The 24597-nt window shown below is 39.2% G+C and overlaps 1 protein-coding gene across 1 annotated transcript in view; it reads right to left on the bottom strand.

Annotated features, from left to right (window-relative positions):
- Nucleotides 1-18359, bottom strand: part of ANO3 (anoctamin 3) — a 254887-nt gene extending 236528 nt beyond the window's left edge. The window contains exon 1 of the mRNA XM_083348587.1: nucleotides 17981-18359. Within this exon, the coding sequence (XP_083204713.1) occupies nucleotides 17981-18134 (154 nt within the window). The 5' untranslated portion in view covers nucleotides 18135-18359. The remainder of the gene's footprint in view (nucleotides 1-17980) is intronic.
- Between the last annotated feature and the right edge of the window lie 6238 nt (nucleotides 18360-24597).

Here is a 24597-nt window from a genome sequence, read left to right as displayed (position 1 = left end):
GGCATTCTTATCTATTCTAGCTATTCTCTGGAATTCTGCATTCAATTGGATGTCTGTTTCTTTTTCTCCCTTGCCTTTCGCTTCCCTCCTTTCCTCAGCTATTTGCAAAGCTTCCTCAGACAGCCATTTTGCTTTCTTGCATTTCTTTTTCTTTGGGATGGTTTTAGTTGCTACCTCTTGTACAATGTTGCAAACCTCTGTCCATAGTTCTTCAGTCACTCTCTCAGATCTAATTCCTTAAATCTATTAGTCAACTCTACTGTATATTCAACAGGGATATGATTTAATTCCTACCTGAGTGGCCTAGTGCTTTTCCCTACTTTCTTCAGTTTAAGCCTAAATTTTGCAATGAGAAGCTCATGGTCTGAGCCACAGTCAGCTCCTAGTCTTGTTTTTACTGACTGTATAGCGCTTCTCCATCTTTGGCTGCAGAGCACATAGTCAATCTGATTTCTGTGTTGACTGTCTGGTGATGTCCATGTGTAGAGCCATCTCTTGGGTTGTTGGAAAAGAGTGTTTGCTATGACCATCGTATTCTCTTGACAAAATTCTATCAGCCTGTGCCCTGCTTCATTTTGTACTCCAAGGCCAAACTTGCCTGTTATTCCAGTTATCTTTTGGCTTCCTACTTTAGCATTCCAATCCCCCATGATGATAAGGACATCATTTTTTGGTGTTAGTTCTATAAGGTGCTGTAGAGCTTCATAGAACTGGTCAATTTCATCCTCTTCAGCACTGGTGGTTGGGGCATAGACTTGGACTACTGTGATATTGAATGGTTTGCCTTGGATTCAAACTGAGATCATTCTGTCATTTTGAGGATTGTATCCCAGTATTGCTTTTCCTACTCTTTTATTGACTATGAAGGCTACTCCATTTGTTCTGAGGGATTCTTGCCCGCAGTAGTATACCTGATGGTCATCTGAATTAAATTTACCCATTCCTGTCCATTTTAGTTCACTGATACCTAAGATTTCGATGTTTAGTCTTGTCATCTCTTGTTTGACCATGTCCAGCTTTCCTTGATTCATGGATCTTACATTCCAGGTTCCTATGGAGAAAAAATCTTTACAGCATCGGACTTTCCTTTCACCACCAGACACATCCACAGCTGAGCATCCTTTTGGCTTTGGCCCAGTCGCTTCATTCTTTCTGGTGCTACTAGTACTAGCCCTCTGCTCTTCCCCAGTAGCATATTGGATGTCTTCAGACCTGAGGGGCTCATCTTCCAGCATCATATCTTTTTTCCTTTTGGTACTGTGGTTTGCCATTTCCTTCTCTCTCACATTTTGTCAGAACTCCCTGCTATGACCTGTCCATCTTGGGTGGCCCTGCATGGCATAGCTCATAGCTTCATTGAATTACACAAGCCCCTTCGCCACGACAAGGCAGTAATCCATGAAGGGGATTAATAATCATTAATGATGAACAAAACCAAAACAGAATAATACAACTCAGCATTATATCCCGACAAGCGGGATTTGATTTGAAATAGAGATGCTATTATTTGATTCAAGTCCATGCTTTGAATGGAATAACAATAATAATAATAATAATAAAATTGGAAGGGACCTTGAAGGTCATGTAGTCCAACCCCCTGCTCAGGCAGGAAACCCTATACCATTTCAGACAAATGGCTGTCCAGACTCTTCTTAAAGACTTCCATTGTTGGAGCAGTCAACGCTTCGGGAGGCAGGCTGTTCCACTTGTTAATTGTTCTGTCAGGAAATTTCTCCTTAGTTCTAGGTTGCTTCTCTCCTTTATTAGTTCCCATCCATTGCTTCTTGTCCTGCCTTCAGGTGTTTTGGAAAATAGCTTGACTCCTTCTTTGGGGCAGCCCCTCAAATACTGGAATAACTGCTATCACGTCACCCCTTGTCCTTCTCTTCTGTAAACTGCATTAAATGAACAGCTGTCACTAACAACTCAAGGCTACCTTTACAAAAGGGACACAACATCTATTGCAGCCACACGGTGCTGCTTTCTGCATTCAGATAGTCCTCGACTTGCAAACTTAATGGAGCCTTTCCATGATGGTCGTAAAGCAGGGGTCCTCAGCCCCCGGTCTGTGGACCAGGACCAGGCCGTGGCATGCCAGCAACCGGTCTGCACAAACAAGCAAAACCCCATCCATGGGATGCAGGCAGCACACAAAACCATGCAGTATGGTCTGCGGAAAAACCTCTCTCCACGGAACTGGTCCGTGGTGCCCAAGAGGTTGGGGACCTCTGTCCTAAAGCACGTCCCCCATGTCCCAGACCTACTTTTTTGCAGGGATCATTATGTCTAGTTTAAGGAAGAGAAGGATGAGGAGTGACATGATAGCAGTGTTCCAATATTTCAGGGGCTGCCACAAAGAAAAGGGAGTGGAGTCAAGCTATTCTCCAAAGCACCTGAAGGCAGGACAAGAAGCAACGGATGGAAACTAATCAAGGAGAGAAGCAACCTAGAACTAAGGAGAAATTTCCTGACAGTTAGAACAATTAACCAGTGGAACAACCTACCTCCAGAAGTGGTGAATGCTCCAACACTGGAAGTTTTTAAGAAGAGACAGGACAGCCATTTGTCCAAAATGTTATATGGTTTCCTGCCTGAGCAGGGGGTTGGACTAGATGACTTCCAAGGTCCCTTCCAACTTTATTATTATTATTATTGTTATTATTATTATTATTATTATTATTATTATTATTATTATTATTATTATTATTATTATTATTTTGTTGTTGTTGTTGTTGCTGTTGCTACTTTGTCATGCCGCTGCTTGCAGTCAGTCTGTGCGATTTTCTTGCAGGAGCTTACCAGGTGGTTCACTGTTTCTTCAGCTTCTTTGCATAGGCAGCACTTACTGTCTGTTGCTGTCTTCTCAATTTTGACTTTGTATGCATTTGTCCTTAAGGCTTGATCTTGTGAAGCCAGAATTAGTCCCTCGGTCTTTTTCTTCAACTTTCCTTCTCTTAGTCATTGCCAGGTCTTGTTATTATCTGCTTTCCCAGCTATTTTTTTATGTACTGGCCATGTAGTGTTTTGTCTTCCCATGCCTCTATTCTGTTCTTCATTTGGTCTTTCTTGTTGGCCAGTTTGGTCTCTCCAGTAGTCAGTAAGCCTTCCTGAAATGCTAATTTCAGTGCACCTTCATCATTGTCTTTCAGATATTCTTCCAAAACCATTTTTTTTCTTCAACCATCTGATGTACTTACAACGTTCCACACCCACCAATTTGCCTTGGTAGAAAAAGTCCATCAATGTCACTGTGTGGATGAAGGGCATGATTCATTGTCATTATTTTTCTGGTCTTTCTATCAATTTCTTTTAGTTCTGCTTGAGTCCAGTCCGCTATTCCAGCTGTGTTTCTAATGACTGGAATTGCCCAGGTGTTGATTGCCTTCACGGTATTTCCTCCATTGAGTTTGGACTTTAAGATCTTCTTTACTTTTTTGATGTAGTCACCTCTAATCTTTTTCTTGACTTCAGTGTGTTTGATGTTGTCAGCTTGAAAGATACCCAAGTATTTGTAGTAATCTTCCTTATCCAGACTTTTAATGTTATTTTCGTGTGGCATCTTGATTCCTTCAGTTTTCACTATTTTTCTTTGTTTGAGAGTAAGTGTGGCACATTTGTCAAAGCCAATCTCCATTGCAATATCTTGGCTATATATACAAACAGTGTTCAGCAGCGGTTCTATTTCAGATGATGTTTTTCCATACAGCCTCAGATCATCCATGTAAAGGAGGTGGGATAGTCTGGCAGATGTTTTTGATGTTTGATAGCCATGTCCTGAGTTATTCAGTATTGTTGACAGAAGAAACAGTGCAATAACAAATAGAAGTGGTGATAATGAATCTCCTTGAAATATTCCTCTCTTGATATTAACCTCTCCCAGTCTTTCACCATTGACCTGCAACTGTGTCTTCCATTGTGCCATCGATCTTTGCACAAATTTTCTGATGTTTCTACTGACTCCTGTTATTTCTAGGCACTTGATTATCCAGTCTTCCAAGAACATTTTGTCTATTAGGAGTTGATCTTTTGTTCCTCTTCTATTGGGGCAGTTTCCTTTCTGTTCGGGTGGAAAAAGATTGTTTTCAACTAGATGTTGTTATACTACATCAGCTACTACACCAGTTAGCAATTTGAAAGTTGTTGGTAAGCAGGTAATTGGCCTGTAGTTGCCTGGTGTTGCCCCTTTTGCTGGATTTTTCATTATTAGGTAGGTTTTCCCAGTTGTTAGCCACTTTTCCATTTCTCCTCCTTATAGTATATTGTTGAACAGCTTGGTAATGAGTGGGTATATAATAGTTAGATATTTCAACCAAAACCCATGCAATTCATCTTCACCTGGTGCTGACCAATTTTTGATCTTCCTTGCTCTTTTTTCTACCATTTTTGTTGTTATTACTAGTTCTTTCATTTCAACTTCTGTTTTATTTGCATCCACCTCTTTTAACCAAGCTGCATCCTTGTTGTGTTTCTTTGGGTTATCCCATAGCTGCTTCCAGAACTGCACTGTTTCTTCCTTGTCAGGTACTGATTGATTCATTGCAGTTTCTCCATTGATGGATTGGTAGAAATGTTTCTGATTGGATTGAAATTGGAAGTTCTGCCTGTAATTTGCAATTCGAGCTTTGTATCTACTGATTTTCCTGGCTATAGCTGTTATTTGCTGCTTTATTACTTCCAGTGCTTCCTTGATCTTCTTGTTTGTAAGTGGTATTTCTGGATTAGGTATTCTTTGGTCTTCTTGTTCTTCAACTTCTTTGCTTTCATCTGCTCTAGCTTGCTTGCATGTGATCTTAACTTGCTGATCTTATTTTCTAGTCTAACCTTCCATTTTTGTGGTGCAGTGTTTGTTTTTCTTCTTTGTTGATTTTGCATCCCAGGTATTCAGTTATAACTGCAGCTGTGCTGTATATTAGTTGATTTGCTTCTTGCAGTGAATTGGTGCTTATACTTGATATTGCAGTATTTGCATCTTTTAATGATTGTGCTAGCTGTTTCTTTGGAACAAGCTTCAATGTAAGAAGCCTTATTCTGTTGTTTGTGTGCTGTTCTAGATGCTCAGTTATTCTTTGTTTCAATTCTTTTATTTCTTTAGTTAGAGGGCTTTATTCTTCCTGAGGAAGAGGTGACTGATTTTCAAATGAGAACAGTTGTATATCTCTGCTGGATTCCTTCACTGCCAACTTCCCCTGGCTTGCCTCTACATTCTCAATTACTTCTGGCAAGGCTTTGATTTCTTTGCCCTGGGTAAACCTTTGCAGCTCGTCCAATTCTGTTTCTGTGAATATTTTATTTCGTATTATAAATCGCCGTTGATCTGCTAGTCTTTGTTCTGTTATTTCTGATTCTGGATTTTGTTCTTTCCAGAACTGGTGGATTTGTTTTAAATATCCTCTTCTTGTTGGTGTTGATCTGTAATAACAGATCATTATTTCTTTGTTTTCAATCACTGTGTATTTGTGATGGGCGAACACCTTTTCTTCCCGTAGTTCTGCAGCTGCTGGCCCTGGTTGCACAGCCAACAGTCCTGAGTCCTGTAACCCATTTTTTGCCAGATATCCAGGAACTCCAACATCTAGCGTGGACCTTGTTAACCCGGGTCACATCTGAGCTGGTATGGCATTCTGAAATTTATGTCTCACCATATTTTTTATGGGAGAGACACTCTTTGTCTGACTCCTCTGATGAGACCTGTCCAGTGTGACTGAACCTCTGGCATAGCTCTCATCTTCCTCAGAGTACACAAGCTCCACAACCACGTCAAGGTAGTGCCTCACTGGGGGGATGATGATTAGAACAAATGGTCATAGGTTTTAACAGAGAAGCATCAACATGTCTAAAGTTAGAAGTTGCTTCACTGAGGGTGTGCTGAGAGAATGAGTTGAACATAGTAAACATGTTAGATCCTTTATGGTGGGGTTGTCCAACTTGTGGACTTCAACACATGCTGACAGGGAAATTCTGGCACTTTAAGTCCAGTAGGTTTGAAGCTGCCAAAGTTGGACACCCCCACTATAAGGGATCTAACATGTCTGCTATGTTCAACCCATTCTCTCACCACACCCTCAGTGAAGCAACTTCTTACTTTAGACATGTTGATGCTTCTCCACTAGTCCACTAGTTTTAAAATTGCCAAGGTTTGACACCCCTGCTTCATAGGACATTAACCCTGCCTAGTTTCGCATATAATCAAGAGTTTCGCAATAATAAAAACATGAAATATTCCATTTGGACCTCCGTTATGGAATACCTAAACTGAGGACCTGACAGTAACTTCCAAACTATCAATCTGAATGACACAGATTGAATCAATGCAGGAATTATGAAAAGTATGTTTTTCCTATTTTATTTGCCTTCTTGGGATGCAGGGCTTGGCATGATATTGACCATAGATTTGTTTTTGCAAATGTTTGGATTTTTTTATCTATGGTCATTGGGTGATTTGGGATGATGAAAAATTTGTTCCTTCATGGAGAGAACTACTTCATTCATTGGCTTCTGTGGCTTGCCAGGTTGGACAGAGCACATTAGCAAACATGAAATCTTGCCTTCCACTGACCATACTCTAATTTAGTCACCACAAAAAGCAGGCTGGGACAATGAGATATAATATCCCAGAACCATGTAAGATACAGAAAAAGAAATGAGCATGGAAAAAATAGCATTAATTTCCTTGCCAAACCCATTCTTAAAGAAGTAAACAAACAGCGGAGCCAACACCTGTATTCATCTGACTTCCACTCACTGTTGATAGACTTTAAATCCATCCCAGTACTGAAAGGAAATGTTTGACCCCAGGACTTATGCTGAAGTGGCCAGCCTTGAGATACCAGTGGGACAACTGAGAACAAGGATAAACTTCCACTTGTTGACAAGGTAGCATAAGAATTCCACTTGTTCCATTAACAAAAAAGAGAACAAAGTGAAGGTTTGAGGTTGGATGTAGAAAATGAAGAGAAAGTGAAGCCTAATATAGTGTAAACTTTGCCACTCCAGAATAAATCAAATATATAATAAAACTGATTGACTACCTTCTCATGTCAGTGCCAGGGAGCCCATTAGACTCAATTTCTACATGGAAATTAAGTTTCATTATTCTATATTTTAACTACCCTATAAATATCATAAAAACCATCAAACTTGCAAAGCACATTGCCAGGCTTGAAGTACTTAAACCTACCTGTTTCATTTCATTGCATCCAAGTTGTTTCATACTTCAGTTTGTGAATCTCTTGGCTAAAGTATTGACAAATCAAAGCAGCCTTCCATAGTCTTGCGTAGCCCAGTCATTTAGTGTCATATGCAAACTTTGCTGTCACATTAACCCTTGACACATGTTTGATTATCAAATTGTACTTATTTTAAAAGTGATTCTTAAGAATCATCGGTGCAAAGTTCCCTTAATTTGAAGAATGCCATTTTTATTTCTATATCTTTAATTTGTCTTTTTCTCCTGACCTAAGTTAATGCAGAATAATAAAAAAACACCAAGTGATTGCTTATGTATGACAATCTTTTTCAACACCACCTTGTTAAAGTCAATTTTGAGTCTGCCTAAATCATAAAACACAGAGACTGAGAAATGTGTTATCTTTAAAGGCATTTGACCTTATTATCTGACTCTTTCTTGTGGCGAGTTTGAGGAGGGTACAGAAAAAAGTAAACATGATAAATAGAGGCCTAATTAGCAACATTTGTGTAAATGTCTACTTTTAGGCTATATGATGTCAGATAGAATGGACTTTTAAGTAAAACAGCATTGTTCACACTTGCCAGTGGAGACGAACAGGCAGCCAAATTCTTTTTTTAAAAAAAATATTTAGACTTTTTAGACTCCTCTTTATTTATAACGCTCTGCTTTCTACACTGTTATTTTGCAACACAAATAATTTGTTCCAAGGTATCTTCCCCAAAGGAGCTAAAAATGTTCATTATAAATAAAAAGATATAAGTAACATTTTTTTAAAAAAGACTCAATTATATGAATCTTTCAAAGTGTTCATTTATTTTACCATTTTATCATTCATGCATTCCTTTTTGGGGCATCTTTACCTTTCTGCTGCTAGTGTATAAAGTCCCATTGAAAAAGACAAATGAACTTAACTGCAACCTTTCACAATTGTCAGGCACAAAGTGAAATGAAATAATTCCAGAATTAATTAAAAGAAATAGGATTGGAATGGATGAAGAAGCCACCCTCATTTACTGCAGAAGAGAGCTGCAAAGGAAGGCATCACCAAAATGAAAGCTCTGTCCCTGGTACTAGTTAGTCTAACTTCATTTATTAAAATGCCCAAGAGCAAGGCATTTTTAGGCACTCTGTATAGATATACTATAGGCCAGGGGTCTTCAAACTTGGCCCTGTTATGACTCATGGACTTCAACTCCCAGAATTCCTCAGCCAGTGTGCCTAGCTGAGAAATTCTGGGAGTTGAAGTCCATGAGTCATAAAAGGCCAAGTTTGAAGACCCCTGCGATTTCAGTAGTCTAGTCCTACAACAAGCAATTCATTCACTTCCAGAGACAACTGAGAAAATGTCTTTCCCAACATAAGTCTGATGATCAGTCAAACTTCAGATACCATGACCAATCTCATCTGTTGAGCTTTCCCAAGGAAAACATGTTTGGAATGCAAAGTTTCTTGTCCAGCATCTTTTCCCCTAATTTGCAGATGTTTTTTGCAGAAAAGAGAGAGAAAACTTTATACAGAGTAGGGATTTTTTTTTCAGAGAGAGAGGATTTTAATGCCTGGAAATCACCGCAGAGGAAAGTGATTATCATTCAGAATTATGGCAAGGTACATAATCCCTTTTTTGCAACAGTGATTCTTTGAGATTGGTAAATTCTCATGTTAGAATCAGCACTGAACCATCTGTTGTGCAAAAATACTCTGCTGATTCATTTCAACACTGTACATTAGTTCATCACTGTAGACCTTTCTAATTACAGCACAAGAGTATTCTTACTATTTCATGGAATTAGCTTCCAGAAGTCCCACTACCAACATGGAATACGTATCATTATGTGTAGTGAGATGAATGGAAATTGGCTTAATTTATGACTTCCAGCATAGACCATTAACATTCCCCCAAGACAAGAAAGGGCTTAAATAAAGTGAGAGGTAAAGCATTTGAAAAACGTAGACACAAAAGAAATCCAGGCTGACTGAACAAGAGATAATAGGAAAGGCAACAGGGAATCTGCTCTGAAGCAACTCATTTACTGATTTAGTCACACACAACATTTTTGGTACAGTCCATTAATTTAATATAGTAAGTTGTGTGGTGAAATTAGAGAGTTGCATGTATCAGTCATATTTTGCTCTGAGAAAATTTATCTTTATCTATTATACTGTGTAGGAAAGAGGGTCAGCCTTAACCAAATTATGCCAACCTGTTCTGTACAGCTATAAATCACTGGACATTTGCTCTTTAAATAGACTAGGATTTGTATAACAGTCTCCTAACTTAAAAGTAAATAACTCATCAGAAGGAGGAAGAGCAGGCAAGATATACTATACCCTTGGGAAATATTGGACTTCTATATCCAGATTAGTTTCCATCCAATTTTTGCCATGTGAGTACATAAGCCAAGAACCACGAGAGCAGAGGGCAGTGACTCAGCGTGTCAAATCTCTGTGTGAGCTTTCAATTATCTCTGGCAAAGAGCCTATTTTATAGAGAGGGACCCTTTAAGATAAAAACACGTCTAATAAATGATACAAAGATCTGCTAAGACAGGGGTCTTCAAACCTGACCCATTTATGACTTGTGGAATTCAACTCCCAGAATTCCTCAGCCAGGCACACTAAGAGAACAGAAGGCTCTTTGAAATTAACTGAAATAGTAGCAATTATAATGCTCAACCCTAAAAGTTCCAATTGTGGCAGGTTTGTTAGCCTTCCTCCTGCCAATGGATATGATGATTACTAATTTAGTAGTACCGAAATGCTATGGGTTATTCTTTACAAAAGGTGTGTGGTTAACTATACCTAGAGAAGCTAAGCCCCAAAGTGGGATCAAAGTGGAGTAGGTTACCAGATGAATTATGTTATATGAGACATAAGTAACATCACAAAAATCTTTCTGTGAAAGATGCTTCCTATTCACCACTCTAAATGGAAGATGGTCCATTAGTTCTCATTACCTGGAACAATAAGTAGCCAATAAAAGTAAAAGAATCGTCATCGTTAGCTGCGAAGTCGTGTCCGACTCATCGCGACCCTATGGACAACGTTCCTCCAGGCCTTCCTGTCTTCCACCATCTTCTGGAGTCCATTTAAGCTCACGCCTACTGCTTCAGTGACTCCATCCAGCCACCTCATTCTCTGTCGTCCCCTTCTTCTATTGCCCTCGATCTTTTCCAGCATTACATGGAGCTAAACCAAAATTTCTAAGTAGTAGAATTTATTAAAATGTATGTATATATACAGTGCTTTTAGAAGTTAATCTCATTTTGAAAGTAGTGAAATTGTCAGTCACAGTTTCTGTTCACACAAACAACACTTTACCAAGCTAAGTAATTTCACTTTTTAATAGTAATATATCACTGCATGTCAGGTTGGACTCAATTGTGCCTGGTACACATTTGGGGACCACCTGATCTTCTGGGAAGGCTTATGAATGAATGACATACAAAAGTAATATATAAATAATAAAACATGTTTAAATCAAATCAAAATAAATCCTTATTATGGTCATAGACAAGCTTATGGTGTTTGAGGTATGGATAATTAAAAAGCATAAAAGGTACATCAGATCCTAAAATAATAAAAAGCTTTTTTTAAAAAAATGTTCATAAAATAAATTGTCTAAAGAGAATCAAAAAGAAGATGTAGTAGCAATATATGGGTTTAGGGGACCATAAAGGTTAGTATGTGACAAACTATATATACATATATAGTATATATACATATACATATACATATACATATACACACAGAGAGAGACAGAGAGACACAGAGAGAGATAAAGGCTAGGGACCTGGCTAGATCCAATTGGCATTCTGTGTTTGCTACACATTGTTTAATGGGTGCTTTGTCTGATCATATCCCATGCTGAGCAGAAGATCTGGACAAATCTGGACAGAAGCCCAGGGATGAGATTTAATAAAGTATGTTACAATAAGCCACTTGGATGAACTCTTGGACAGAATGTAGCCAAATTTTTGCAGCAATTCCACATTTGTTCCCTCTTCACTTTTCAAAGCTGGGCAATGGCATTTATTGAACATATACCTGCTGCAGTTGAAAATATTTTCAGTGGCTTATACTACATCCATAAAATAATGCAATAAAAAGTCCATGATAATCAAATCTAAATATAATAATGAAAACAAACCCAATCAATGCCGTATTGAATAGACAGAGACATTTATACTCATTAGTAAGAGTGACACAATGATTTCTTTGTGGTTTTATTGGTTTTGTTGTGGTCTGTTTAAAATGATTGCATGTAAGCTAGGTAGCCATATAAGTTCAATCAATCAGTCAATCCATCCATCCATCAATTAGTGCTTTTTCTGCAATAGAACTGACCCAAAGGCCCAGTTTACACTTGCCCACTGAGCAATAGTTGCAGTCACAGGAAGACTCTGAAGTTGCTGACATGTTCTTTCAGGGGCAGTGCCACACTGTCAAGAGACAATACCAGAGATTTTGGAGACCCTCAGTGAACTTAAGCACCTCCAGGTCTTCACCTTTCCTTCCAGAAGGGGTCCCAGTTGGCCAGATGTTGTGAAGAAGCAAGACTTGACAAACTTGAGCAACCTGATGAGCAAAATTCTATGCTACAGAAGGGAGGCAGAAGATAAACTTGTCACCAACCAAAGTGGGAGTGGGCCACTCTTAATAAGCCCACTGGCTGACAACCCACTGGCATTGTATACAAGGAGAAATACATATAATTGTCTGTTCAAGATTAAACTCTTTCTTGTGATCCATTGACCACCTTGAAAGCCAACTTTAGAATAACTTTCACAAACAAAGATTTTAAAATTACAGCTCTGGACACTGAGAAATGATCAGCAATTATGCATATCAAAAAAAGCAACCATTGAGCTTCCAGTGGCGGCGCGGCGCCGAAGACAGCCTCTCCGGGCTGCCCGCGGCTCAGCTGAGTTATTTTCGCCCGAAACAGCGCCGATCAGCTGTTCGGGCGAATTTGAAGCCCCCTCCTCGGGAGAAGAGGAGGGGGTGAGCTCCCAGGTAGGGGTAGAGTTCTCCAGGGCCGCCTGAGCTTATGGCTTGGGCGGCTGAAGGATTGAACTCCCCCGTAGCCTGGGCTGCTCCCAGCTGGCCAGCGCCTCTGCTCCTGATTTCTTGGAGCAGAGCCAGGCGTCTGCGACCACCCCTGCCTGAAGGAATGACTATGGATTAAAGGAGCAGGCAGAGCGATACAAGAGGAAAAGGTGAAGAGGATTATTATATTTTACTCTCCAGCTTGATGGACTTTTTTGGATTATAAATCTGAAGTGAAAGTGCGTCACAATTGGTAAAAGATGGCGGCTAAACCACCCCCTAAAACTCTTCGGAGTGCTGGAACTTCACCAGTGCAACAATCATTACTGCAGGCGCTGCATCCTCCTGATGTATTGACATCAAAGGACTTACAAGATGCTCTTGAAAAACACACCCAGGTAATTTTGGAATCAATTAATGATAGATTTGCACAGATGGAGAAGAAATTGGAGAAATTGGAGGAGAGAATGGAGGAGAGGATGGAACAGAAGTTTAGAGTGATGAAGGTAGACATCTTGTCTTCAGTGTGTAAAGTGGCTCGTTGTGTGGAAGAATTGGAGGAAAAGCTAGAAGATTTGACTCAAAAGAATGCTATATTAGAAGCAAAAGTATTGGAGAATGAAGATAAAATGGAAAAGGAACTGAGTCTTGCTCAATATTACCAGATGCAGTTTGCCATTAGAATTAGAGGCTTAAAGGAGAATATTAAGGAAGATCTAAAGCAGCTGGTTTCTGAGGCTTTCGAAGTAGTATTGAAACAGCCAGCATCTGAAATAAAAGGAGGCATGGATAAAGTGTTTCGTGTGAATTCATGGATTGCTGGACAGAGAAAGTTGCCTAGAGATGTGGTGGTATATTTTGCAAAAAGGGAAACTAGAGATGAAGTTATACGAGCTGCTTATGATACTAAAGTTGTGATTGCTAATCAAGAAGTTTTGGTCTTAAAAGAAATTCCTCCAAAGATTTTAAGGAGAAGGAAGGATTTTACATTTCTTGTGCAAGAGCTCAAGCAACGAGATATAAGGTTCAGATGGGAGATCCCAGTTGGGTTGATGGTGACGCACGAAGGTAAAAGGTACCGTCTGGTTACTGTGATGCAAGCGCGTGATTTCTACAATAATGTTTTAAATGCAACGCCATTAACACTTCTGGAAGCTGAAAAGGGATCTGGAGAAGGAGTGCATCAAGAGGCTGAAGATGGTCAGATAGAAGACAATGGTGTTGGAGGAGATCAAGATATAACCTCGTTGGATGATCCTATAGAACAGAGGGTGACGCGTGCTGCTGCAAAACGATCTAAGAAGAGAAAATAGCAGAATTTGCAGAAGTCTATGGAATTTCTACGACGTATTTATAGTCAAGTATGGGAGGTGGGAAAAGGTTTGGGTGTAGACGCAATATATTTTTATATGTGGTGGTTTTGTGGAAAGGGTGAGGTTTTTTGGATTAAAGTTTGGTGGAATATACAGAAGATTCTCAAATGGAGGTTAAAGTTTTGTTCGCAATTTTCTTTTTTTGTTTGGAATAATTATAGATGTGGCACTGGAAGAGGAACGGCCGATTATAGAAGAGTTGACTTTAAAGTTTTCTGATTTGGTTGAGGTGGTGAAGATTTTGGTTAATTTGAAAGATTATCTGTAAGAACGTTATATCATGGAATGGACAAAATGGATGGAGTCTATTTAGGATAAGTATAGGGTTGGGAAGTATTATGTAGTATTTGAATAACTCTTTTTTCCTTTTTTTCTTTTTCTTTTTCTCTTTCTATCTTGGGGTTTTTTTTCCTTTTTTTTGTTTTTAATATATATTTAATACTATTAAGGTTTGTTTTATCCTATATAAGCTAGAGAGTGTTTCTTTTTTTATTTTAGGTTTTTTTATATATTTAATATTGCTAAGGTTTGTTTTATCCTATATAAGCTAGAGAGTGATGGATTTTAGAATTTATAGTTGTTAGTATATGGTTGTTTATGTTTGCTTTTTTTTATATATACCTTGTATTTAGCTCTGGGAAGTCGGGGGGGGAGGGGGGGAGGGGGGGAGGTAGGGGGGGAGGAGGGAGGGGGGGAGGGGGGGAGGTAGGGGGGAGGAGGGAGGGGGAAGGGGGTTTTTTTAAAGGAAAATTGTATCTTAAAACTTTTCAATAAAAAAAAGCAACCATTAAAAATTAAGTTAGTACGTGCATTAAGTATAACAATGTGATGCTGTTTTGAAATAAAATCAGCAGCAGCCACATGACAAAATTAGAAGGAGAAACAGGAAGTAAGGACACAGAATGCATTATAGCAGTTAAGAGAGAACAGTAGGCCCTGAAATTTCTATGGTTTATTCCAGGGGTAGGCAACCTCGGCTCTTTTATGACTCATGGACTTCAACTCCCAGAATTCCTGAGTCAGCTATGCTGACTCAGGAATTCTGGGTGTTGAAGTCCATGAGTCATAAAAGAGCCGAGGTTGCCTACCCCTGGTTTATTCAAATACCCTTATTAACATGAAACTTGTTCTATTCTAAGACAACAAGAGCTGAGATATAAAAAAATAGAAGCTCACTAGAGGGCAGCAGATTGGGAAGCGGTGGCTCAGTGGGTTAGGATGCTGAGCTTGTCGATCAAAAGGTCAGCAGTTTGGCGGGTCGAATCCCTAGTGCCGCATAACAGAGTGAGCACCTGTTACTTGCCCCAGCTTCTGCCAACCTAGCAGTTCGAAAGCACATAAAAATGCAAGTAGAAAAATAGGGACGACTATGGTGGGAAGGTAACAGTATTCCGTGCACCTTTGGCATCTAGTCATGCCAGCCACATGACCACGGAGACATTCTCGGACAAGTGCTGGCTCTTCGGCTTTGAAACGGAGATGAGCACTGGCCCCTAGAGTTGGAAACGACTAGCACACATGTGCAGGAACCTTTACCTTTACCTTTAGAGGGCAGCAGAAATGTACCAAAGACTCAAATGCTTTAGCATTTTCTATTGGTTTTCCTAATGTTGCAATGCCAGATCGGTTAGATCTACCTATTCATTACCAAGTCATATGAATTAATAGGCAGTTTTAATTGCCATTATGCATATATTACAGAAATTAATCACTTTACTGTTAGATTTAAATGATCCATTACAACACTAAAAAAGTGAGTTATGGCTGTTTTCACATGATATCCCCATAGTCAAGCTATCAAAATCTGGATGCTTGGCCACTGGCAGGTATTTATGATGGTTTCAAAGAGCTGGGGTTATGTGATCCTCTTTTGCAACAAGCCAAGTCAATGGGAAGCCAGATTTACTTAACAATTGTGTTACTAACTTAACAATTGCAGTGATTCACTTAACAAACTGTGGTTGCAGAATGGGGCAAAATTCACCTCACTGTCTTGCTTAGCAGTAGAAGTGTTGTGCTTAAGTGTGGTTGTAAGTCAAGGGCTACTTGTTATTTAAAGAGGAAAAAACAAAGAAGTGAGAAAATGACCCAACAACAGTACTTGGACAAGTCACAGGGTAACTGAAGCAACTCACAGCCTTTCTATACTGTTTGAGATTTTTCATCAGCAGGTGCTAATTATGCTTTAGAATTATTTCTTATTCCATTGAGACTGTTCCTTTCCCCACTAGATGTAAATAAAACACTGCTTGCATTCAGGTGTCATGTAACAAGTGATTATACATCAAGCGCAAACCTAAGTCAGTTGCAGATATCTCCTATGAAGCAAATGAGATGACATACATCATGAAATAAACTTCCTATTACAGCAAAGAAAATCTCAATGCAATACTGAACCAGGTATGAACCATTTTATGTCTCTCAGTAACCGCGCCTTGAAAACATTGAGTAGAATTTGAAGAATTGTATACCTATGAGCACAAACAAAATGTATGATATTTTTCAAAGTCTTCCTTGTAGACAGGAATTGTCCTTTGTATCCTTGTTTTTTTAAACATTGTATTTAATAGGGTCTTGGATTTAATCTTGGTTTGCAAAACAGCTAACAAACAGACATAATTAATAAATAAGATGATCCAAGAGGTTTTGCAAGTAAAAACAATTCCTTCAGGGTATTAACTTCAATGAATCTTCAATAAGAATTTATTCCAGTGCATATTTTCAAGACAGTTCTTAAAACTGCTCTTAGATGACCATTTGGACACCAATGTTGGGCATGACAATTACAAGCTGGGCAGAACTGAGTGTCGAATATTTGCAATTCTCCATTTCCTTTTGAAAATTATCCTTTGTATATTCCTTCTTATTTGCAACATGATGGAAATTGTGGAGGACAAGTCATTAATGTAAGAATGAATGAGGCAGCATATATGAACAAGAAATTCAATTACTAATGTGTGAATATGATACAATACTCTGGCAGGATATAGTCTGGCAAGTCATATAGACACCCCCATACCCACATATGCATGTAAATGTAATTCATTTGCTAAAGAAAAAGTGCCCACTTCCATATATATATATATATATATATATATATATGTTTTCTGAGGTTTTCGCGGGTGCCTGTATGTGGATCCTTGGTTTTTCGGGTTTTTCCCCGCGTAGAATTAAAGGTGTAGGCGCAACGTTTCGACGGAGTCCCATCCGTCATCATCAGGCTGGTGGCTTTAGCTTCCTTCTTCTCCCAGAAGAAGGAAGCTAAAGCCACCAGCCTGATGATGACGGATGGGACTCCGTCGAAACGTTGCGCCTACACCTTTAATTCTACGCGGGGAAAAACCCGAAAAACCAAGGATCCATATATATATATATATATATATATATATATATATATATATATATATATATATACACACATACACACACACACACACACACACACACACACACACACACACACACACACACACATATATATATATATATATATATATATATATATATATATATATATATATATATATATATATATATATATATATATATATATCAGGCCACCTGTGTCAAAACAAAGCGCTGTGTGGTATCATCAAGATTAAGAAATTTATTATATAAATTAGTCAAGGCATGAGTTTAAATTACAAATATTGATGGAACTTTACAATTTGAAAGACCTATAGTATCCCTTCCTTGGTTTGCAAGACGTTAGTGTTAATTTTGTACATTCAACCATATGTTCTACTGAACTCATTGGGAATTACATCTGAGCATGTATGAACAGGATTATACTGTTGCATGCGAAGACCAGACTTATAATCACAGAAAACAAAGAATATGTCTTGTGCCATAAACACATAGATGCAATGACATCTCATTTGAAAATATACAAAGCAGCAATGTGAATAACCTTATTTTGTTCATGATTAGCTCCCTTCTTTTCTCTTAAAAGTGCCAAAGAAATACCTTCTGTAGATGGAAACCAGCTATTACCAAAGAAGCACATTATTATTTTTAATTGGAAGAGTTAACATCACTAGGGTGAATCACCATCCACCAATTAAAACAGCATGAATATTGCATAATGGGAAAAAGCTCTAAGCAAATACAGGTCAACTGCATTCATTGAACTGGAATTAAGATTTGTACAGTTCCCATAAATATATTTAAAATGTGGCCATTTAAATAAAACAGATGTCACAAGATATAAATTCTGCAATTATTCAGTTATGATCTTATGGCTAGCTTATATCTGTTTTGACAGCCATCAGTGCTGAAAGTCAAAAGCCTACTATATATTTAAGTCTACATATTGATCCATCATTAGACGCAAGATGGGACTCCAAAATAAAATATAAAGTGAGGCACTTACCACTGGGTAGAGAGAATGAAGAACAAAGTTCGTACTTGTGCCAATCCACATGTGGACTGCTGAATTTGGTCTCATTAAGGTCGGGCTGTGAAGCACATCTGCCATCCGCTTCTTCTGGAGATAAAATGCACAGTTCAATTTTCTCAACTGACATTTCAGTCCACTGTACTTACAAAATTGAGGTATCTACTGGTTAAGGTGAAGTGACACCAGCTGATCCAGTTTGCTTGTAGACTAAAAACTTGGGAACAAAATATCCTTTGATTAATTCAGGAAAACTGTCACTTGCTTACAAAATGCCAGTCACCAATTCCAGTAAAGTAGATGCAGGCTCTGGATGTCCTAGTTTTTCCAGGTTTTAAGAGGGGGAGGAAAAAAACTCCCCTATTTCTTTAAAAAGTTCTTCTGCACTTGTGTAAAAGAAGTGTTATGGTCCTTCTGTGCAGCTGCAAAAGCAATAAACAGGATAAGTGGAGACATCTGTATGCCTGCTAGGATCTGCTCTTAATAACTTTGTTTTAGTTCTAATTCATATTTCAGTTCACATTTGTTGAGTTGGGAGGGACTTAACCATACCAATGAAAACAAGTGGATTCTACGTTGCAGGAAGAACTTGAAAAGTGGAAGCTAATTATTACAAACTTCCCTTCCCTCCTGGGACATTTGCACTGAGAGACTTCAAATCAAAAATGAACCTCTGCTTAAGAAAGCTATAAAGCTAGGATAGTAAATGAGTACCGGTGCCTTTTAACAGCTTAGGGAAAAAAGTTGTCACTGTGTCTAATTCACTTTTTTTTTTTAAAAAAAATGCTGGTTGATATCAAACAGACACAAATACTTTCTTATACATGATTTTCCTGACCTCTGATGCACTTTGTCTTGCATTAAAATAGATTCAGCTCCAAAAGGACTGTTTGATGATTTAGTCAATTAGTGTAAGGGTTCATAGTTCTACTGTATATAACTTGTTTAAAAGCCAAGCTAGCCCAATAAGTAACCAATACTAAATGATTATTTGAAAACTGTCCTGTACTAACAATAAATTTGATAGTTGAGGAAGGAGAGAGCATTATATATATATATAGGACGCGGTGGCTCAGTGGGTTAGGACGCTGAGCTTGTCAATCAGAAGATCGGCAGTTTGGCAGGTTGAATCCTGAGTGCTGCGTAACAGAGTGAGTGCCTGTTACTCATCCCAGCTTCTGCCAACCTAGCAGTTTGAAAGCACGTAAAAATGCAAGTAGAAAAATAGGGACCACTACAGTGGGAAGGTAACAGTGTTCCGTGCGCTTTTGGCGTCTAGTCATGCCGGCCACATGACCACGGGGACGTCCTCGGACAAATGCTGGCTCTTCGGCTTTGAAACGGAGATGAGCACCGGCCCCTAGAGTTGGAAACGACTAGCACGCACGTGCGGGGGAACCTTTAGCTTGACCTATATATATTTAATGCTCTCTCCTTCTTCTCCTATATTCTGCAGGCATAAAGATGCATAACAGAAGAAAAGCATTATTTTTTCTAGCTCTATTTGAATTCTGCTCACTTTTTAAAAATGTGAATCAATAGTGCTGAGGGAGCCACCTGCTGGTGACAATGAAACATTGCATGAGAAGTTCTGGAAACTTAACTTTTCAGTCCTTGTGAAACACTAACCAGAAACGCTGAATGATTCGGATGTGCTTCATTAAGGCAAGGAATTCTTGAAATCGAGACAGTCTCTGCCCCTTTGAACCATTCTGATTGTAAGTACAAGGTCGTCCCTGTTCCCAGGTCACGTCTTTCTACAAGGAAGTCTTTTTTTTCTCCAGATAAAATAACTACAATGTTTGCAGGTAAAGTGGGCTGAATTTTGAAGTTATATTTTAATTTAGGCAGTTGTTTCTAATAAAAAATTAAACATCAAGTTGGATGTGATTTAAATTATGTGGAGAAGTATCACCTCTGTTTTCTGAAGATGCTTGCCCTCAGAGATACTTAACACCAAAGTAAGGCATTTGATAAAGTAGACTACAGCCTACTTCTTGATAAAATAGAGCAATGTGAGCTAGACAATATCACTCTCAGATGGATTTACATTTGTTAAGCAGTTAATGTTCTGTATACAACTGCACAGCCTCGGGATTGGCTAATCCAGCCGGTGGGAATCCTAGGACACCGGGTTGGGTGCCTGAGGCAAGACGGGAGATTCCAGCCAGGTGGTTGGCTAGTGTCCGGCACTTGCCGGACATATAAGTAACACAGGGCCATGCGAGGTCAGTTCAACCATGTGCAGCTAGAATAAACAGTCTAAGCCCTGAACCATCTCCGTGTTATCTGTCACCTGACCGAACACAACAGTTAGTCAATTAGCAGGTAGTTCTCAAGGAGATTACATGTAGGGAAGTGTGCAGTGGGGCATCTCAACATTCAACATCTTTATAAATGATCTAGAGAATGGGATAGAAGGGGAATTCATCAAATTTACAGATGATATCAACATCTAATACTATCTTCCAAAGTATTAGAATTGCTAACACTTTGGAAGATAGATTCAAGATTCAGAAGGATCTTGACAAACATGAGCATTGGGCCCTATCCAACAAGATACAGTTCAGCGGTGAGAAAAGGAAGTTCCTGCAGTTAAGCAGGAAAAGCCAAATACATAAGTACAGAATAGGTGGCTCCTGGCTTAACAATAGTAACAGGGAGAGAGATCTACATATCCTAAAGGGTCACCACTTAAGTTATGCACAGCAGTGTGCTGCACCTGCCCAAAGAAACCAATACAGTCCTTGGCTGCATCAACAGAGGGATAGCATCAAGATCGCAAAAAGTGATAATACTGCTTTATATCACACTAGTTGAGGTCACATTTGGAGTACTGCGTACAGTTCTGGTCACCATGATACAAAGAAGATTCTGAGACTCCAGAAAGTGTATAGAGAAGAGCAACAAAGATGTCAAATGATCTGAGGGCTAAATTGTACGATGAATCGTTATGGAAACCTTGTATGTTTAGCCCAGGGGTCAGCATCCTGAAACAGTGAAAGAGCCACTCGGAACCGGTTCCCTCACAAAAGGAAAAACTGGGAGCCACAAAAAATGTGTGCACATGCATGTACATGCGCGCATGTGCAGAACAGGGTTTGACTGAAGAGTGGACACAAGGCGAGATATGCACCTACCCTGCATATTTAAATTGATTGGTTGAACTTTTTTAGTCCCACTTTTTTTTTTGGACTGCACATGGCAGAGGACTGGGAGCCGCAGGAGACCGCTGAAAGAGCCACATGTGGCTCCGGAGCCGCGGGTTGCAGACCTGTGGTTTAGCCTATTGAAGAGAAGGATTAGGGGTGACATATTAATTGTCTTTCAGTAATTGAGGGGCTGTCGCAGAGAAGAGGGGGATCACTTACTTTACAAAGCATCAGAGGACAGGACAAAAGGTAATGGGTGGAAGCTTGTTAAAGAGAGATCCAACTTAGAATTAAGGAGAACTTTTCTGGCAGTGACAACAATTAATAAGTGGAATAGCTTGCCTCCTGCTTCATCACTGGAGGTTTTAAAACTAGATTGGACAATCATTTAACCAGGATGGGATAAGGTCTCCTGCCTTGAGCAGGGGGTTGGACTAGAAGACTTGTGAGGTCTCTTCTAGCTCTATGATTCTATGTCCTATGTTCACCTCACTTCTGTTACTGTATGGTGGAGAAAATTCAGGGCTAGAATGGCTTTATATTAATTTCTATTTCTGACAAGGATTCCTTGAGTAGCCTTGTGCAAGTCAGATCTTCTAGCCTGAGGGGGAAAAAAATCTTTGTAACCCTGACAAAGTAATGATAATCCTTAAAGGAGATGAATGAGACATGGCTTGTAAAATACATTGTATGACAAGTGCTATATAAATATGTATTAACATCAAGAGCATATAGGTGTCTGGTGATGGCTTGTGATGTGTTTGAACAAATATTCCAGTGGAATGTCTCCAGATCCTAAGACAGTGATTATTTCACTGTTGAAAATGATTCTTCAGCTATGTGTATTACATATTTTAGACAAGTGCAAAGTGACTAAGATTTGCTTTGATAAAAAGATTTGTGCCATAGAGGCAACCTAACTCTTTTCATCGAAGCGAAGAGACAACATGATTCTCCTCTGGAAGCAATTTATGTCACCTCAAATTACTTCTGCCAAAGCTGCGGGAGAAACCTGCTCTCAGTCTTCTCCTCTGGTGCTTGGGAACTTCACGATCACAATTGCAATAGCACTTAGACTTATGTACCGCTTCACAGTACTTTACTGTCCTCTCTAAGCCGCTTACAGAATCAGCCTATTGCCCCCAACAATCTGGCTCCTCATTTTACTGACCTTGAAAGGATGGAAGGCTAAGTCAACCTTGAGCAGGTGATACTGGAACTGCTGAACTGCAAGCAGTCAGCAGAATTAGCCTGTGTGACTGTATTCCAATTACTGCACTACCATAGCTCAATAACATAATTGAATTGTATACACATCTTGTGAGGAATTTTCTTTTAGTTTCTTCCTCTTATAAATTTTGACTTTATTTTTCCCTTTGTTTTTGTCCTAGGTGTGGTACTGCTGATTTTATCAGAAGAATGATGAGGAGAAACAAAACAGTGGTCTGTACCTCTTTCCTTAGGTGCATAGACTATTTACATGCAATGGCCAAGTATTCAGTATAGTATTCAGTACACAGGCATTTATTTTAGTCACTGAAGAGTTATATTTGGGTTACGCTTTGTTCTGCCTTGTCCTTGGTGTGACACTTGTGTAGAGTAGGATGATCTTTCTCATCTTCAATCCAATTAACCTTGATAACAGATACTCCTTAACTTTGAGGTGGTCTCATCACCACCTGGTATAAACAAAGGCTCTTTTAGCCTTGATGTTCTCATTCTTGGCAGGAGAGCAAAATATTCCAAGGTAAGATAGGCTTGTCCTCCTTCTCCTTCTTAAAACCCTGTGTGATGAATCCACTGAAAAGCAGATGTGCTTAATTAAGATTCAGATCCTATGCATCTAGTCAAAATTGCCCATGGGATAAAACATTTATACTGATCTAATCAAGAGATTGCTGCATGTTTGCTGGCTTTGAAGGGGGGTCTGACCAGTGTCATCTGCTTAAGCTTCCCTGACTGGAAATAAAGGCATAAGATCTTTCTTTGTCTTATTATATTCTTGAATATTGTTTGTTTGCTGTCTAATTTTATTTTCTAGTATTGTCTTCGAGGAAAGGCTTAAGGACTTATACTGTATGATTATTTCTTCCAAATTCAAATAAATCTGGGATTGCCCTATGGGGCTCGTCCACATAGCTGCTTTAATATGCCACCTTGCAGCAGAAGAACAGTATGTCAACCATGCAGTTCAGCAACAAAGTTGGCCAATGCTGCTGTCCTTTTATTGCAGGACAATCTCTTTGATTCCCTGCTATCATTTCCCTGCTACTCAGTGCCCTACACTGGTAAAAAAAAAAAGGGATCAAACTCCAGATGTGCTCCTGAGTGTGTGATACGCTTCTGACCCTCCAACCAATGTGCCATTTAGGCTCTGCCAGCCAGTGGTTTTTTGTTTATTTTGACATTGTTGACTTAGAGTTAGGGGTTTTTTTGGGGGGGGAAATGATTATCAATGTTTGTTTGTTTCTTTATTGCTACAGAAATATTGATCTCTCAAATCTTTTGTAGACACAGGAATTAGTTGAAAAAAAATGACTTATATTTTTCAAAGATGTTGCATTGTAGGCCCTAATAAGCAACTCCGAGGCTTTGCTTTTCCTCTTTATCCTGCTTTAGTGCAAAGCTTTCTTTCTGAGCAGCTACTAACTCTTTGTTGCTCTGATTTATCCTTCTCCCTCCTTCAGCAGGTTCTACCATCACATGATGGAATGAGTTTGCCTCAGCTCCTGCCAACCTAGCCGTTCGAAAGCATGTAAAAGTGCAATTAGATAAATAAGTACCACTTTTGTGAGAAGGTAAAAGCATTCCATGTTTTGCTATACACTCTGTGCTGCAGTGTGATATTATGCTGGCTACATGACTGCAGAATCATCTTCAGACAGCACTGGCTCAATGACCTTACTGAAACAGAGGTGAGCACTGCCCCCTGAAGTTGGCTGCGATTAGCGGAGTAAAACCCACAGGGACAGATCCTCCAGTTGCCACCGTCTACTTTGCTCTCTGCAGGCTTCTGCCCAATGAACCCAAAGCAGCCATCATGCTGAAACTGAGCAACTCTGCACGGACTCTTGGCAAAAGAATTAGCTTCTTACCTCTAGAAAAGTTTTCCTAATGCATCGAAATGACTCAATGCTCATTTCTCTTTTATTCTCACTTCTAAACATACATATCATAGTTTTATTCATGCCTGTCACTTTGGATGAAATCCTTTTTCTATTCCATGGATTCTGTGTTCTGTTTGCCAACTGTTAGGAACAGATTGCATCTTGTTAACTAGGCTAAGAACTCCTTGTCATCATTTGTATTTCATTTGCTATGTGCCAAGTAGCTAATAGTAGCTCTCCATGGCAGTTTAAATCATTCTTTTGCCATGTGAAGTCTATAATCTTCCTAATAATCTGCTAAATGTATCAGTTATACTAAGATCAGAGGTGGGAA

The sequence above is a fragment of the Vipera ursinii genome, assembly GCF_947247035.1.
Source record: "Vipera ursinii genome assembly, chromosome: 1".
Classification (NCBI taxonomy): domain Eukaryota; kingdom Metazoa; phylum Chordata; class Lepidosauria; order Squamata; family Viperidae; genus Vipera; species Vipera ursinii.
Note: the sequence above shows the minus strand (reverse complement) of the source record. Positions and strands in the feature narration are given on the sequence as shown.